The following is an 18,126-nucleotide window of genomic DNA, read 5'->3' on the forward strand; positions in this document are numbered from 1 at the left end:
TAATGAATCTGCACAGAGAGAGAGACACACACAGAGACAGAGAGAGAGAGAGAGAGAGCAGCTGCAAACCTTAAAGACACAACAGTCTAATTTTCTTCTCTGTCCCGCCTGTCCCTGTCCCCCTGATATCACCTCCGACATCAGCTCTGTGTTGTCCTCCCACACAGAAAACACCACAGGAGACGAGCTCCTCTTCGCTGCAGCCCACAGGACAGTGGAGGCAAGAAACACAGTGATGCCAAGTGCAACTCTGTGCATCGAATTCATCACATGTTGAATGTGTCGGATTATTTTCCTCAGCTCCAGCAACAGCAAGACATAATTCAGTTGTAGCTTCAAGTTCTTTCTTTCTAGGAAATGGTTCAAATTAGACCTTGAAAAAATGTTTGAAAGTGAAATGGGAAAATTGAAACTTAATTTTAAACAGACAATTATTTGCATCATTCACATCACAAGTTCATGCGAAATGATCAAAAGTTTCCAGAAGCAACAATTAGCTCAACAACGACTTCATCTTATTTATTGTTGTCTGTCCAGAATAATATATATATAACTATATATATATATATAACTATATATATATATATATATATATAACTATATATATATAACTATATATATATAACTATATATATATATATATATATATATATATATATATATATATATATATATATATATATTTAGTTTAAATCCTTTTAAAAAAAATCAATACAACTCTTCAGAAAAATCTGATTTATTTCTGAAAACTGAGGAAAAACACAGATCATCAAGAAGTAAACAAAACTTAATGAATTTTAATCTGCAATTTAAGTTAATATTAATTTTCTTTTTGCATATTTAAAAATGTCATTATGCTGTAAAATGATTTGCTGTCTCTCATTTACATTTTGGGCGATTTTCAGATGCTGGGCTCACAGCTGCCTCCAGGCTTTGTGCAGCTGCTGGACACTCAAGAGGTGAAACAACCAGGACATTTAATATTTCATAAACTGTTTCACAGCATCTATGCAACACATTCAGAAGATAGAATGGAAGAAAACATAAACCAAAAAAAACAAACAAACAAACTCAAACAACGTTTTTTAAGCTAAATAAATGATAAAACTAAAACACACTGACTCCAGTTAACAATAATTTCTCTGAACAAATAAAAACAAAAAAATATTTTCAGCATAAAATAATTTGAAAAAAGAACCCACAGGTTTGTCAGATTGCCGAGAACAGCACCTCTTCAGCAGAGACTTGAAGACCTGAGACCCATAACGTGTGAAAATAAGGTTTTCTGACTCGGATCTGTTCGTCTGGAGCAGAACCTCCTGCACGTGGTCGGCCCGTTAAAGCAGATCGCCTGAGTAAATGTTGGGAGGAAAATCCATGAGCTGTAATAAATTAATACATTTCACTGCCACAAATGTCCCATTGGTCTCTGTGAAAACCCGTCTGCACAAAGAAGCGTAAGAACCTGACTGGCCTCCGTTCAGCTCGTTCAACACGATGATGGAGACAGACAGGACCGGAATGGAGAAGCCGTGTCTCATTTTATAGGCTGAATCCTTCAAAGGTTGTATTTGGAGACAAGTGTGGACACGACATTGTCCCATGCTAAAAAAAAAGAAGAAACAAACAGAGAAACAAGAGAAACTAAAACTGCAGGGTTTGTTTTTAAGCCACCAGCTCACACGCTCAGCTGACCAGAGCATCTCATTTCCGTTCGGCCTTTACGACCCATGTGGTCTACAGAGACTGTGGCGAACCTAGAACGGAGCCACAGACCTTTGCACCCAACTGTACGCCAACAGCTCTCAGCACCCGAGTCCTCAACATCTTAGTCATCCTCCGTCCGCCGTCTGCAGGGTGGAATGACAAAAAAAAGCTTCTTCGTAATGAAGGACACGTGCTTCAGGCATCATCACGTAAAATATTTTTTATGAATATATTAGATGAATTATCCCAAACTTTAGTCAGGCATTGCCCCAAAAAGCTGCATTTTAACAATTTCTTTAAGTACATATGAAGTTGTGGAACATTTCCATCTTTTACAACGTTTATTGAACAATCGGAGGCAGGCGGCAGATTCTGGTTTCATACAACCATTGTGGGCCACTGAGCTGAAGACTTGTGCTTGGAATCTTTGGCTGTGTGGTGATGAAAGAGTTCAGGTAGGCAGGTGTTGGTGAGTTGACCAATCAGCTGGGCAGCTACAGGAAGCCAGCGCAGAGATGTGGGGATTGCTGTGACGTCAAACCCCAAACGTGCTGCTGCATTTTGGATCATCTGAAGGCTTTTGGATGTGTTGCTGGGAGTTTGTCAATAGAAACATGACCCGTGCCTGAACGAGGAGTTGGGCTACAAGTTCAGAAAGGTAGATCGGTGAATCTGAAGGAGATGTGGCCGGTAAAGCTCAGTTGCTCGTCAGTGACGACTCTCAGACTCCCGGCAAACTGAGGATCCTAAGTTGATGCTGGTACTGGGTTGTAATGAAGGTCTGGCTGGGAAGACTGGGACTTCAATCTTAGAGTTGGAGATGTCATGTGTTCATCTTTTTCACATTCGGGGGCGACTGTGGTGCAGGAAGGTGGAGGTGGTTGTCCACCAATCTCACAGGGGTTGGTTCAATTCCCGGCTCCTCCGGTCACATATCCTTGAGCAAGACACTGTGTGAACGCTGTGTAAGTGCAGAACATTTACATCAATATATGGACAATAAGTCTGAAAAAACTTTGTAAATGCTTATGATCCTCTAACCTGCAGGTTTGAGCGCGTTAACCTCGTCAGCTGCAGGTTAGAGCGTCATGCTTGCAGTTTGTGTCAGTTCTCCCACGTGAAGGCTTAAGACGTACAGTAACGTCACGTGCACATCACTCCAACTCCGACCACACCGCTGTTCGTTGCCAACAAGGAACCGTATCAGTTTTTACAAGTTATCGCACTGGTTCAAATTGAGGAATGACGTTTTCATTTTCAAATCATGGACGCAGTTAATATCTTTATTAGCCCAAAACCTCCATGTTGCACAGGACCAAACCTTCAGTTCACTGTCAAGTTGAACGTAATCAGTGAGACAAATTACCCAGCAGGCTTTGCCTTCAGGGCGGTGGTCGACCCTTCCTTCCGCTCTCATCAGCACCGCCCTGCTCTGTGCGGCGGGGCAACGTTTCCGTTGCTGGGAACGTCTTTGCACGTCGGAGGCTCATTTGCCTCTTAAAGGTCCCCGCTGGTGCCTTTTCACGGACCTGTAAGAATAATTTAGTGCAGGAGGCCCGAGATGACTGGAGATTATGGCGATGAAAGGGGAAAAGGACGCGTTATTAATGCTGGCTCATCGGAAAGGCCTGAATGAGAGAAGGATCCCTAATGGGCCTGGACTCACTGTAACACCGGGCTCTGCCATGGGAAACCAGGACCACAAGGAAAAACCACACAAGCCTCACGAAAGAGGACAGAGCAGTGATGATGAAGAACACTATGGGTCCCTGCTGGAACATTAGAGTAATTCATGAAGAGATCAAAGACATTGAGGTCACCGTCATCATGAGTCCCCGCAGAATATTCTAGAAGCATTTAAAGGATAAAACTATTGTGGAGATACAGTATGTCGATATCACATCCTTTCTTAAGATAATGTTGCCATAAAGAAACAGATTTCACGGCAATTGTTTATTGTTTGCTTGTAAATGTATATAAAAACACACTATCACACCTTGAGAAATAACGTAAAACCATCATTTGAAGATGTGGTCATCACGAGAAGAGGTTCATGCTCCTGACCTGCAGATCCGGTATCAGGGCAACAAAGCAGTAACAAACACATTTGTACAAAAAAAAAGAATGAAAGTTGATTCAAGTTGACGTCACACGTGTCCAACGCCTCACAATATTTTAATCAATTTTTTAAGACGCTGCCACATTGTTTCCCATCTGAGCGGAGCAAAACCTGCCCCACAATGTACTACACTACAAGTACAAGTACTGCTGCACATTATTTTATTATTATTAAATATATTATTCATTAGTCAAGATAAAGAACTAAGTATGATCCCTGAAATGTAAAGTACAAAAGTAAAGTTACTCCACTAAGAAAACAATGTTTTGCTGATGTTGTTGATGATACGTTGGCATTTATCTGCTGATTATGTTTTAAACCTGAGAATCTGCATCTGTAACGTAACTAGTAACTAAAACCCTTAAATATATACAGGACGCAAAAAGTACCACATGTCCCTCTGAATTATAGCAAAACATTATAGTAAAACAGAGGTGTACACAAACTAAACTCTCATGTAAAAGTACAAGCACTTAACCCTAAAAGTACTCTATTACAAGTAGGAATACAACTTGTGCTTGTCAATTCTTTGCTCAAGTTAAAGTACTAAGTACACGCTTGAAAACGTATAAAAAGATAAATACGTCACTAAGATGGCAAAGTATTTTAAACTCTATTACATAGGGAATTTCAAATACTAAGTACACGTTCTTAAACAGCTAAGACAAGTCAAATACTCCACTAAGATGATAAAGTACTTTGAATACTATTACATTTAAGGCTGTTGATAAGATAAATGTGCAAATATATGAAAGCAATAAATAAAATCCAATTATTATTTACAACAATCATAATCTATAAAAAGTAACTCATAACTAAAGCTGTCAAATCCATGTAGTGGAGTATAATGTTTTGCTCTCAAATGCAGTAGATAAAAAGTAGCATTACACAGAAATACTCAGTTACCATTTGCACATTCCAAGGCCTTTTTACGGGGATCAGTTCTACATGTGGGAGGTGAAGTTTTCCACTGCAGATAAGATTAAAGGGCTGTTTTCCACGGAGCTCACGTCCTTTCTGTCACAGTGCTGGTTCGGAACCTCAGAGAGCAACAATACACAACATCGACTGATTAAAGTGTGCAGTTAATAGTGGAGGATGCACATCAATAAATCACCACGTTCCACTGCACTTAGTCGACTCTGTTCATTGTTGCATAACTGAACAAAATACGCAAGTTTAATTTCTGGTCCTCAACACGTATCCTGAAGATAATTTATCCTGTTAACCACACACTGGATGTGACTCCCATCCAGTGTGGATAAGCTGAGAGCACGAGAAAGTTTAAGAAAACACAGAGCTTGACAAGATGTTGAAAAGAAACCAAATATGAACTAACTTCCGAAACACGATGACAGTGGATGTTTTACAAACGTATCATAACTTGAATTAAAGAGCGGCACTGCATGATACAACTATGCACCAGCATCAAAACACCAAATGAGGAAATATCATGGGCAAGAAATGTGGTCTGTCTTTGCTTTCTAGCTTTGTAAGAATTACCCAGTCTCACGCTTGTGATTTATGTACAAAAGCATTTAGCTTAGCTTAGCATAAAGATGTTACAGGGGGGACATGGCCAGCGTTGCCTAGTCCAAAGGTAAAACACGACGGCCCCTTAAAAACATATCAAAAGTTGAGAAATGTGAAATGGACAAATCCAGTTTTTTTAAGTTGAGTTGCTTGTTGCAGGGGCAGGGTGCAAAAAGTTAAACCCAAAGGTTGGAAGTAGCAAAGATAACTTGTTAAGCTCAGGGTTAAGTGAGTGGAAACCAGTCTCCCAAATACTGCGATCCAATGCCAGCACTTCACTCGAGTCACAACTCGACAACAAGTCTGTCCGTAATGTTAAAGAGGATCCACATTTTCAGAATTCTTCTTTTATGGAGCAAGAATGTCAGAACCCATCCAATCAATGTTAAGACTCTAAATATAATTCTTTAATGTAAAAGGCACATCATCCAAAAAAAACAAAAAAAAAAACAAACAGAATCTGTGCACTGGTTGCTAATCTATGAAGCAGATGTTGACATATGTCACAGAGTACGTGAAACCTGTGCAGAGGACCAACAGTCACAAGAATGGATTTTCTATAGAACTTGTAAGGATCAGTAGAAATCCGTCGGAAGACTTTTCACTCAAACACCAGTGGCAGCTTCATGGTGGCTCTAGAGCTAAAGCCCAGACTAACATTCAAAAAACATAATAATAAACAAAATCATGTATAATTTCACCTTAGCAGAGCAGGAACGTGTGTGTGCTTTATATCAGCATGTTGGTGCAGCACTTCTTCTTGTTCACAAGACGCCCCATCGGGCTGCTGTCCAGTTATGCCTGGCTGTAGAGCAACGGGGGACGAGGTTGGGGGGGGGGGTCTCATTCCTGAATATATTTAGGGTCTCTTCTAAAGGCCTGAGTGTCCGGCCTCACTGCTGACCTCTGACCCCTGCAGAAGAAAATTTACTGAAGCTGCTGCCAAAGCTGACCAGCGTGGAGGGTCTGGGAAAGTGGCCTGATGGAGGCGAAAGGAGGCTCAACGGGGTCACAGCAGAGAAAGCACGGTGTGGGAGGGGGTGGGGGTCACAGTTTTCTTTGAGCCCCCCCCCCCCCTCCCTCCTTCTCCTCATGTCCACAAGTGTGTCCCTGCAGCTATTGTGACTGTGAGCTACAGCAGGACAGAAGGCCTCAAACAAACCAGCTCCAAACAATGATTGGCCCCTTTTGTTTCTCGCCTTCCTTTCTTCTGCAGCTCTCCATCGCAATCTACTGGCCTCCTTTGTATTGATTCTCCTCATTCAGCTGCCTCTTTCCGCTGTTTTATATGCTCTTTTCTGGCTTTTTTTGTCCAGCTACCCCCACCTCCCTCCTCCCTGCTCAGCTCCCTTCTCTGGCATTCTCCGCAGTGTGAGAACCCTTGACTGGATGCAACTCATTAAAGACACCTAATTGATGAAGAGTGTAATTAGTGTGACAATCGGAAGAGGGTATCAATATGTTTTTAGACGCGAGGGTAAAGAGGAGCCTGTGAGGAGCAGCGTGTGTTTGGGCATCATCAGCACAAGCAGCATCGCTTTCGCTTTCTGACACAAAAGAGAAATTGAGCTGGAAGAAGAGATTTTCGTTTTCTTAACTCGTTAGAGCTGAATCACTCGTCAGAAAACTCGTTAGTCTATTGACTTAACACACACACACACACACACACACACACACACACAGGTTAACAAAAGCTGTTCTTTTACTACTAAATACCACTCTAGAGCTCATAAATTCATAAAAACACACCCAGACAGCCTCTTACATGATCCTGATCAAAATAAATAAACGAATAAAGACATTTCCAAGCTCTTCTATTGTACTGTACGAGCTGTACTGCAAAGTACTAAATGCATTTGGCTAAAACATATTTAAACATCTAAATTATTTTCTATCATTTATGAAGTGGATATTGAGGTCCAGCTGTTGTGAGAAACACAAAAAGACATTCATTTTGGATCAGATTGGTTTTTTTAGCTGTACATAGTGACAGGAACGCAGCCCAGTCGGCCCCTGGTAATGTTTCTTATTACCACGTCTTCTAACTCTTGTGAATATTGGGATTTGTCTTCTTTCACATAAATAGCTGTATTGATTTTGAAGTTTCACTTCACTGGACTGTGGGTGAAGAAACGTCACTCTCTACATAAACTGTTTTTTTAATACGTTTCTGCTGCTGTCCTTTGTGTACTGCTTCTCTTAATGATCTCATGTCGGCTACTGTTGCGTTACATTGAGTCTTTTCGCGCAGCCTCACAGGTTGGTTGAGTTTGGCTTCATTTAATTCAGACCCGAGAATAAAACGGTCTTAATGACAAATATTCTCCTCTTGTGTTTTATCTTCGGTTGATGCAGTTGTGTGTTTCGTTGCTTAGCTCAGAAACCGAGTTTCAGCCGTCAGCAGCAGCAGAGTCCTGAGCTGGAGGTGCGGAGCAATCCCTCTCCTTCCTCTTCTGTGCTGCTCGTCTGCCCCCCACTGGTGAGGTGGGGGACTGCGAGTCCTGGTGGGAGAGCTGGGAGAGGAGGAGGTCCACACTCTGGACCAGAACTGAGGTCAGGATCTTCTGTTCCTCGGAGGTGAACCGGCCCAAAACATGACGCTCCACTGATGTTTTCCCGGCCGGCCTGCCGATCCCGACCCGGAGTCGGGGCATCACCTGCAGGAGGAATGAGAGGACAGAAGATGATCCTGATGTTTACACGCATCTTCTATGTTCGGTCTGTCAATTATCTATTTGTCTATTTCATTTTTTTCAAAGCTTAAAGCTTAATGACTCCAAATTACTTCCAAATAGTACAGAAAGGCTTCAAAGTCACAGTGTAATGAACAGTTCCTGTATGTTGTTCCGTTACTTGACACTTACATCCGTCTGCAGACAGTCGACACAGGAGCGCACTCCGTTATGTCCTCTGTGAAGAATGATAAGTTTATTGAAGGTTGGTTTTCATTGTCAGTGAAACGTTTTAAAAACAGGTGGAGTTTTGTTTTCAGTTCAGTCTTTTATTTTCTTTAATCGTAAATGTTTAGTCTGGCACCACCACTGACATGTGTTATGTACTGAACATAAACAGCATAAAGTTTTATTGCAGTTATTTTTATTTAAGCATTTCCATGACACATTGAAAGTCTTCAGACTGCAGTATGGATCATGCTGAGTGAAACTGACCTGGCACTTCCTCCATGTTTGACAGCGATTTTCCCCAGAGGTTTGTCCAGGTCATCGTGGACTAGCAGGATGTCTTCAGACTTGATGCCATATTTTCCAGCTGGTAAAGAAGACAAACACACACACATACAATTTTTTAATTTTTATATTGTGACCCTTCCTGACGTACCCCTCCCCAATTTGTACCGGGCTTGGACCGGCACTGCACAGACTGGGGAGGGGAATGGGCTGTTAGGGGTTCAGTGTCTTCCCCAGAAACACTTCAACACACACACACACACACACATAGACTGTATTTGATGTGTGTGTGTATGTATACAGTGTGTATGTGTGTATATATATATATATATATATATATATATATATATATATATATATATATATATATATATAGGATTTGTGTCCTCAAATGCAAATAATATTAACTGCATTTGTGTGAACTCTAAAATATTAAACAGTGCCTTTAGAGATTCATAGAGAAACAGCAAATGTGTACATTTGAGCAGCTGTGACCAGTCAACACCAGACAGTTTTTAGCTCCATAACTACCTAAATGATTAAATTATTATGTAAATAGTTGCAGATTTTCTGTAGACTGCTGCAACAAAGGAAACACTTCTGTATTCCGTATTTTATTTTATCAACGTCCTAATTCATTTACTGTGACCAGCTTTGGTTAGGACTGAATTTCTGTTTAATTATTAATCTGATAGAAGCTATTCATCAAATGGCAAACAAAGAGACTGAAAGCGAAAGAGGAGTAAGAAAATAAAAGACAAACAATCGCTGACAAACGCCCAGGAAGGGATGTAAAGTCAAAAATAAGTCAAATCAAACTGAGTTTCAGGATGTTTACACGTTTTTACACATTTTTCACAAGACAAACACCGTGAGGTTATCAGGAGTCAAACAGTGACCTCACCTGCTTTGGCCACTGACACTCCATTGATGTTCATTAGCAGCTTGGGACGAAGCAGCACCACATGTGTGTGCTGGACCTCTGACACAATGACCTCACCAGACACGTGCTTGTCTCCGCGCCAACGGTCAGCCACACCAAGCCGGGCAGCAAGCGCCCCGAGCACGGCCATGCCAACACTGTGTCTAGTGGCCTCCATCCCCGGATTACCCAGCCCCACCACCTGACACAAAAGCACACACATGTTAATGACCATCGCTTCTATAATGGAGCATTTCCTGTTGTCTTGTTGCAGCGGGTGATATGTCACCGTCCATTCATACTTAACCAATCAAGTTGGTTTTAAAATATAAAGTGTGTACTGGATTATTGGGTTTAAGTATAAAATACCAGATATCAACATGGAGGCTGATACAGCGTCGTAGGCTTTTTAGATTCAGGCTTGATTCATATGCAATGAGTTGATAGTTTTATGCTTAATAATACATTTGTATAACTTTGTATAACTGTATTATCACATTTTGGGTTATTGGTACAACTAAGTGGCACTGAAGAAGCTTAAGATGTTGAGGTTCTCTTTGGGAGAGACAAGGATGGACAGGATCAGGAATGAGGACATCAGAGGGACAGCTCATGTTAGATGTGTTGGAGATAAAGTCAGAGAGGCCAGACTGAGGTGGTTTGGACATGTTCAGAGGAGAAACTGTGAATATATCGGTAGAAGGATGCTGAGGTTGGAGCTGCCAGGCAGGAGGTCTAGAGGAAGACCAAAGAGGAGATTTATGGATGTAGTGAGAGAGGACATGAAGTTAGTTGGTGTGAGTGAAGAGGATGCAGAGGACAGAGTTAGATGGAGGCACATGATTCGCTGTGGCGACTCCTGCAAGGGAACAGCTGAAAGGAAAAGAAGAAGAAGAAGAAGAAGAAGAAGAGTGGCCCACACTAAACTCTAACAAAGCAAACAAGTTAATGCAGTTTGTCCTCTAATAAGAGCATTCTGAGAAGTCCAGAGAGCTTTATGTCAGCTAAGTGATGCCGACACAAACACAAAACACATTCAGCGGCTGCCTTGCACTGATGGTACTGATCCACTGGCAGCAGCAACATCTCTGTTAACTCAAATACTATGGACTACATTGTATTACACTTAGGCTGTTTGGCTGCTTTCACACTGCAAACATTGTGTTCTGTCTCTACAAACTGTGAAAAGCTCTTTTACATCGTGGTTGTCAGCTTACCCAATACATTAAAGGTGACAAATGAATGCCACACCATTCATTCTAGTATCACAACAAATACAAACATATATTGTCGTATAATTACAATGTCTACTTTTTTCCCCGTCAGTCTTTAGTGTGGTTTAAACCTTGGACACACTGGGACTGATCATGACTAAATTAGTCAGTGCAATTACATCACTAATCTGGAAAACTGAATTCTATTCACAAATCTCCAAATTTAATGTAGATTTGTTCAGTCATAGTTAATTATACATTTTCTGAAAATTCACTTTGTTTATTTACACAAACTAACACCAATCTAATTGACCATTATGTCGAAGTCAAAAGTGTCTCGGATTATTACTTTTTAGTGAAATTATGGGATGGCTACCTTGGCTAAAAAAGCAAAACGATTCTAAATATTTAGTTTTTCCAATGGCGCCTGGGTCTGTTGCGTCAATGCTGCAACAGATGTTTATTAGGGCTTAATAACCTTGAAGTAAACGTTAGTAACCAAATTTAAACAACAGTCCATCAAGTGACAAGTCGCAGGTGATGTGGGGGTTTTTTTTCCACTTGCCAGTTTTCGTCGAGCTTGACTGTGTATTTCTGCTTCAGTGCCCATCACCGGTGCAAACTGCTCACTCAGCAAAACTCGGTTCACGATTCTTGTCACGAGTCGTCGCATTGTGACGAGGTTCAGCAGCTTTTTAAAAAAGCGCGACAAACAACGGCAGAAATTGCTTAACACGGGGACTTTGTTCATTCGGCCTCATAAATACACGCTCTGCTTCAGGCAGTAGGTCGAATTTCAGGCGTTTTCGGAACCACAGAGCAGATTTCGCTATGAGAAACTCTGCACGCTGAATCTGTCAGTGGGCGGATTTCTGAATGGGATTCAACGTGGCCGGACTGAGGCCTCAGCCACGTGTGTATCTGTATTTACCGGTAGTTTATCGCCTGCGGTGTAGAACAAAATTAACTTCTAAACGGACCTTTGAGTCCTAAAACTGTTAGCTCGCTACTGTTAGCAGAACAACAACGACACGCTAACCGAGAATAACAACACACACAGCCCGGGAACACCGGAAGCGACGAAGCTAAGAAATCACGTGGACCCAAACGCCGCTTCCCGGCAGTTTCTGAACTGTCCTCCTACTCCCACGAGCTGACTTTAGCTAGTCCTCCCGTCCTGCCTCTGTCTCTGAGCCAACGACAGCAAAAACCGGACCACGTTTCCCGGCCTGTGAGGCCACAGCACCACCTAGCGCGGAGACTGGGGAATGACGTTTATTACGACACACACACACACACACACACACACAACAGGCAACATGTCTGTTTTACAGGGACCGGAAAACACATCTTTGATCACTGAGTATTTTCACACTTTGAACATCAACAAGTGGGTTTAATATTAATATGCTGCTGTCTGTATAACCTAATACAGATAGATAGATCGATCGATCGCAGGGAGGTCTTGTATATAGATACATTTTTGCACATAATAATACAGTATATATACAAACACTATTAATACACTGTACACTGTGTAGTATCATACTGTGGATGTAGTAGTTATGTTGTGATGAAGTAGTGAACATCTGAATCATCATTTTCTTGGGCCTTAAATGACAAAAGTAGAGAACAAAACCAAATATGTATTTAAAGGTCAGACACATTCTGGTATAAAGATATAAAGTCTGTGTCGGTAGCTTGTAAAATGTGCACAGATTGCAAGTTTAAATGTTAAAGTGGACAAATATCTGTTTAATAAGACACTTTAAAAGAGTGACTGGAATGCACACGTGACCGTGTTTGATACGTTGTCATAGCATGAGTTTAAACTTCAGTTACTCAAGCACGAAAGTCCATACAACTATTTTACTTGAATTAGTCCAATAGAGAATCTTTGCAATTCCACTAGTTTGAAAAGACTTTCAGTGGATTGAATGAACATTGGTGAGTTGTCCCATTAGTTCTATGTTTGACCTTAGTGTTCCTTGTCTTTCTAATTGTTGTTACTGTTGTTATTGGTTTACGGTTTGCACTGTGTTTTATTTGTTACAAGTAGATGTAATTAATCTTCAGCTTTAAAGTGGTTCGATTATTTTGTTATTTCACTGTGAATTGGATCTAAAGTTTTTGTCTGCCCCTCTTTAGTGTATCATTTTAAGAACCAGTAGGAATTGGATTTTGATGTGATTGATAGAACTGCCAGTTCTAACCATGCCACTACGACTTCCATCTAAACCTGAAGGCGTCTTTCTTTATACCAGTAGTAATTAGACTAATAATCAACACAGATAAGCGGTCGTTGTGTGTGATGGAAAATCAAGTATGGTTGAATTATTGCATTTTACTCTTAGCATTTTACTTAGTTATACTGACAACTTGAACACAGTGTGCTTTTGAAGGATGTTTAAAATGTTGTTCAATCCTTGTCTCATATCCATGTTTTGTCTTGAAGTGTTTGCAGAACTGCTCCAAGGTCAGTTAGACCATCCTACACTGGCTCTGACCCGGAGTCACTCCATGCTCACATGTGCTTATCAAAGTGCTGAAAAGGGAAAAGGTTTCCATAAAGGGCTGGGAGCAGTAACCGGAGGGTGGAGAATGTTCTGCCCAGCAACAGAAGGTTAGAAAACTAATGTGTGATGTATGAAGTAGAACTGCATAGGATGGAGACTCGAAACTCTGTTGATGTTCTTCTGTCTTGCAAGATAATAAAACCCTAAAAGACGTCCTGGCTTCTTTACTGATTACACTTGAGGTGTCTAAGACCAGACATTTTCATTTTTGCCTTGACATTGTGTTAGTTCTATTCTATTTTGTGTAAAGAATGTAGTTTTAGATGTGGACAAGTACTAAGCTCATGTTAAATTCACGGGTTGAGTAAATGACAGTAACCGGACCCCCATGTAAAAGAAGACAAAAGACAAAAGTCTTTGTAAATGTATTTTATTCGTTAAACAGATTTTTTTTAAACATTTCTACAGTTTGACTTTGAATTTGGCCCTGAGCAGACTACTCATGGGTCGTGAGGTGGGGAGCAGGGGACGGCATCAGTCACTGGCTGACATCTCTCCACCACAGCGTTTATCTCGCCAACGTTTACACCGTCATAGGTGCCTGTGATGTACGTCCAGCGTGTCTCTCCGTTGCCATTGGTCCTGCTCAGTCTGCCTGTGAAGGGGATGTCGGCCTCCATCTTTCTACCTTCCATCCTCACGGAGCAGGAGTGGTTGGGTGGGACCAGAAGCTCCACGGACACGAAGTGACCGATGGACTCCACCGTCTTGGTTCCCTCTGAGAAGGTCACCGTCTGCTCCTTGGTGAAGTCTACATTCCCCGGGCCGAGGATGGGTACTTTGGCCTTCATGGTGGAGACAGAACCATTGCGGGTCTCCCTGCCTATGTCCCAGTTCTTCTCCACCGTGCTGGTCTTCTCCAGCTTCACGGTCTTCTGCACATCTTTGCATTCCAGGTTGGTGACCTTGGCGAGCTGCAGGGCCTCGGGGGGATGGTGGAACAGCTTCATCTCATCGATGGCATACTCGACGTGAGAGATGTGCTGGCTGTAGCTGTCTCTGTTGATAGCCAGGACCTGGTATGTCTTGTACCAGTACTCCTTGCCCTCCCACGGAAGGAAGAAGGCTTCGTGACGCGTCACTACTTTGCCAAGACCATACTTGTTTTTCCCCACGTAGATGTCTGAGTTGGGGCAGGTTTTGATGGCGTATTGAGGCGCCGACCCATACGAACCTTCAACCCACTCCAGAAATTCAAAGTGGTCCACGTTGACCAAGACATCAAACTTGGAGGATGCATACTCCTTGTCAGCATAAGGGTACAGACAGAAGTTCCCCTTGCTGGGAGTGTAGAAACCAGCCTCGCAGTTGACCTTGCACACATAGTCTGTGCGTTCCGCATAGCCATTGAAGATTGCGACGGCGCCGTCTGGGAGAGAGCCGTTCCACGTCACCCACTTCAGGTTGACGTATTCACCAAACATGGGGAGGGAGTCGGAGCTGGTCTCGGTTTTTGGGATGTCTCTAATTGCAGGAGGGTTGATGGCTTCTCGCGGAGGGAGGATGTCTTCCAGGGAGGGGTTCAGCACCAGCTCTACATGACAAGACAGAAAGAAAGTGGCATCAGGATTTTAGTAGAATGTTCCCCTCGCTCCTTAAAGGAGGCTTTCACTGATTTTGAACTTGCTTCTTTTGGAAAACATTTTTGCTTTTTTATCTCATCTTGTTGCTCACACAGTGGAGGTTGTGATCATGGCCAAAATGCTTTTCAGAAGCTCACATGAATTACATCATTTGAAAGATGAAAACCTCCTCCAGGTGATGTCATCTGGAGGAGTTTTTCAGCTAGAACCCGAGAAATATTTTAAAATAGCGAGTTCAGAGGGAAGTTTAAATTGGTGAAGCCGCCCTTCAAAGACTTTAAATTTTGTAAATTTTGTACTGACATACTACTACCTAGTTTCTGAACTTACTTACATCTTGCTGTATATTTCTAATGAGGAAAGTACACTAAATGTCATGACAATAACTATTTTTGTAATTTATGGATTCTCTTTAAATACTAGACTCTTATTTTGAAATTAAACTCTCCTGTAGCGTGTGTGAGCAGATTGGACTGCAGCACTCTTACGGCGCGACTCACTGCTGGGTTTTTGTGGCCCGTTCTCCATCTGGGACACGTAGATCTGCGGGTCAGACTGCAGCGCTGGGCTGCAGAGCTGCAGCACTGCCAGGACAACAGCGACGCCGCACCTCATCTGCACACACACAGGGAAAAGACAAGAGGCACGTCAGCATCAGAGGCCTCACGGTGCATGAAGTGGATGAAGACCACAGTGAGGAAGTCCTGGGAAACTGCGCTGAAAAAAATCTGAGCAGAAACACAAACTGCTTTTGTGTTTTCGTGCTTGTTGCCGATTTAAGATGCAAACTGACGATGACTATGTTTAGTTCAACATGTTGTTAGGTACGAGAAAACTGCAAGAATGATCAGTGGATGTTATTATCGAGAGCCCTGGAACCGTCTGGTTCTCAAGTCACAGTTAATGATATTTGACGATATAGATGACTTTGAAATTGTTCAGATATGATATAAAGCGGAGGAAAACATTGCTACCAAAGAATATACAAAATAGAATTTATGAGAGAGAGAGATTAAGTTGTCATGACGTTAAAGGAGCCTTTATGTGTAAGAAACTCAAAGCCAAATCAAAACATGTCAGCATGTTAAAAAATAATGTGTTGAATAAGAACAAGACTGTAATAAAACATGAATTTGTATTTAGGGGGAACGAATTGTTCAATTGTTCAACAAATTGTCTGTTAGTTTGTTTGACTTTGCTTTCATTGCTTTATTGCTACTAGATACTATTTATTGCTTAATTTATGTAAATATATAAAGAGGATTAGGACGACAAATGTGTAGGTGATTACGAAAGGGTAGGGTCATAAATAAGCTTTGGCTTCAACCTGCTGCCTTCACGTCTCATTCGAGAGGATATTAAGTGACACATCGTAAAACACTGATAGTAAAATGTACAAAAGATGCAATGAAATGAAATAGAGCCCGTTGTTAGAAAAACAGTGAAGGTTAATAAACGTAAAGTTTATAGACGTCTATAGAGGTCACGTAACCCTCCAGTTTAAATGTTTTGTGTGCGGAGAAAATCAGTGAAGATTCTTTCAAGATCTGCAGATGAAATTCATAACCTTCGAGTTCACAGCTGAGATAAACAGTATAGTCCAGTTTGGGTTCAATGTGTCTGTTTTACTTTAGAAATATTAAAATTAAAAACCCCTTCAATCGCCAAAAAGCAAAAATCACAATTGCGGCGCCCCAAATGAGCTTCATGTGAGCGAATAAGAGGAAAGAAAATCAGCTGCAGGCTCAGTGCCAACACAGATGTATAATCAAAGCAGCAGAGTTATTACCTGCATACACCTGATCGGATTATTATTTCACCAACATGAAAACAATAAAACACACATTTAAAATGATTTCAAATGCAAACAGAAAATCAGATTCATTTATTATCGTGTAAATCAGTGTAAACAGAGAACTCAGGTGTACAGGAGCAGCTTTTACCTTGACGGGTTCCTGTGCAGTGACGCTGGCGGCGGCTCTGTGCTCTGAGCTTTAAGACCTCCCTGCAGACCTATTGCCCCCCCCCCAATAAATGGGAGCTCAGTTTCCTCTCCTGCTGCTGACTGTGAGTCTGTGAACTGGAAGAGCTGAAATTATATATTCACAAATATCATGGAGTTGAAAGCTTTGGCTTTTAAGATGTTAAAGTCTTATTGATTTCACTCCTTTTATCTTCAATTTGATTCATTTATTGTCATGTTTTCATTTGTTCCGTTTCCTTTTGTGGCCTCATTTAAAACAATGATTACTTTGCTTTCCAAAAATATTCAGCCTTGTTTAGTTATGTAAACCACTTAACCACTTTGCAAGTGTTGATAAGAATTTTGTATTTTTAAATTTTTTGAATTTTAATAATCTGCACCTGCAACACCCTGTTTTGTTCAAGTTAAACACTCATTCCCAGTAAGACCCGACCAGTACAACCAGTGTCCTCCGGTGCAGCAGCAGGTGCCTTGCTCAAGAGCACGAGCCGTCTCAACGTGGTCTGAAATCAATTCTTATTAATGTTTTCCGATTCAATTCACGTCAACTTTATTTATAAAGCACCAATTTACCACAAGAATCAACCCTATGAGTTTTGCATAACAAGATAAGATTATTAGTTTTTTGACATTATTAGTCATTTGACAGTGTTAATACAAAAGAGATAATATAGAGATAATAACACAAACAATCATGTTCACGATTACAAAAAAGAGAAAGCAGTTGAAATTAAGACACACGTTTTTTTACACATCGGCAGTGTTTCTGTCCTTTTCAGCGGAGTCTAGCATTGGTGGACTCCTGACCCTTATCGTTTTTACTGGTTTCCTGCCTGATCAGACGCAGCTACAGCTCAGATACCTACTGTAGGCTGGGATCATCATGCGGATTGAACATGTGGCCTACTTTGAGGAGTGTAAAACCAGATGCCGATAAACTTTGATGACGCTGCCTCCTCCTCTTACAGTGAATTTACTCTTTGACCAGACTGTTAAAAGTGCTTCATAAATAAATTGGCCCTGATTTAACATCTCATATCTAGTTGGTGATAGAGGCATGGCATGATGTTCAAAGTGCTGTGGAGGCTCCTGCACTGAAGACAAGATACGGCATGTTTAGATAAGCTGTGGCTGGGAACACAGTGATTAGATCTCAAATAGTGGGCTATTGATTAAGATGGGCCGTGTTGCGTAATGTCGCCTGCCGCCAAGATTGAACCAGAGAAGAAGCAGCTCAACGCGGACACAGCTCTATCAGTGAAAATCGCTGATGTCAGGAGCATCTGCGAGTGTCCTTGAGACA

General features: G+C 41.5%; 2 protein-coding genes and 1 long non-coding RNA gene across 4 annotated transcripts; all 3 read right to left on the bottom strand.

Moving 5' to 3' along the window:
• Positions 1-1,912: 1,912 nt before the first annotated feature.
• On the bottom strand, positions 1,913-3,028 carry LOC137136479 (uncharacterized). Its single transcript, XR_010915594.1, has 2 exons — positions 2,749-3,028; positions 1,913-2,668 (listed from the first exon to the last, which is right to left on the bottom strand). It is a non-coding gene; the product is annotated as an uncharacterized lncRNA (long non-coding RNA).
• A 1,482-nt stretch (positions 3,029-4,510) lies between these two features.
• Positions 4,511-11,969, bottom strand: ptrh1 (peptidyl-tRNA hydrolase 1 homolog). The gene is made up of 5 exons (XM_067521870.1): positions 11,246-11,969; positions 9,449-9,668; positions 8,527-8,626; positions 8,224-8,269; positions 4,511-8,016 (listed from the first exon to the last, which is right to left on the bottom strand). Exons 1-5 carry the CDS (start codon positions 11,429-11,431, stop codon positions 7,750-7,752), a joined length of 819 nt encoding a protein of 272 aa, XP_067377971.1. The 5' UTR covers positions 11,432-11,969; the 3' UTR covers positions 4,511-7,749.
• A 1,641-nt stretch (positions 11,970-13,610) lies between these two features.
• LOC137136477 (natterin-3-like) lies at positions 13,611-16,928 on the bottom strand. 2 transcript variants are annotated; one of them, XM_067521869.1, is made up of 3 exons: positions 16,783-16,928; positions 15,340-15,454; positions 13,611-14,790 (listed from the first exon to the last, which is right to left on the bottom strand). In XM_067521869.1, exons 2-3 carry the CDS (start codon positions 15,452-15,454, stop codon positions 13,697-13,699), a joined length of 1,209 nt encoding a protein of 402 aa, XP_067377970.1. In that variant the 5' UTR covers positions 16,783-16,928; the 3' UTR covers positions 13,611-13,696. The 2 variants fall into 2 exon arrangements, with proteins under 2 accessions (XP_067377970.1, XP_067377969.1); XM_067521868.1 differs by having other exon boundaries at positions 15,328-15,454.
• Positions 16,929-18,126: the final 1,198 nt, after the last annotated feature.

This window comes from Channa argus, chromosome 11 (genome assembly GCF_033026475.1).
Source record: "Channa argus isolate prfri chromosome 11, Channa argus male v1.0, whole genome shotgun sequence".
Classification (NCBI taxonomy): domain Eukaryota; kingdom Metazoa; phylum Chordata; class Actinopteri; order Anabantiformes; family Channidae; genus Channa; species Channa argus.

Bases quoted from the DNA above. Each gene is read 5' to 3' on its own strand.
- ptrh1 (XM_067521870.1), bottom strand. From the start codon at position 11,431: ATGAACAAAGTCCCCGTGTTAAGCAATTTCTGCCGTTGTTTGTCGCGC. The intron at 8,627-9,448 runs GTGAGGTCACTG...CTTCTTTACCAG, and splicing joins AGTGTCAGTGGCCAAAGCAG to CTGGAAAATATGGCATCAAG. The intron at 8,270-8,526 runs GTCAGTTTCACT...CATTCTTCACAG, and splicing joins AAACATGGAGGAAGTGCCAG to AGGACATAACGGAGTGCGCT.
- LOC137136477 (XM_067521868.1), bottom strand. From the start codon at position 15,454: ATGAGGTGCGGCGTCGCTGTTGTCCTGGCAGTGCTGCAGCTCTGCAGC. The intron at 14,791-15,327 runs GTAAGAGTGCTG...CTTGTCATGTAG, and splicing joins ACCCAGCAGTGAGTCGCGCC to AGCTGGTGCTGAACCCCTCC.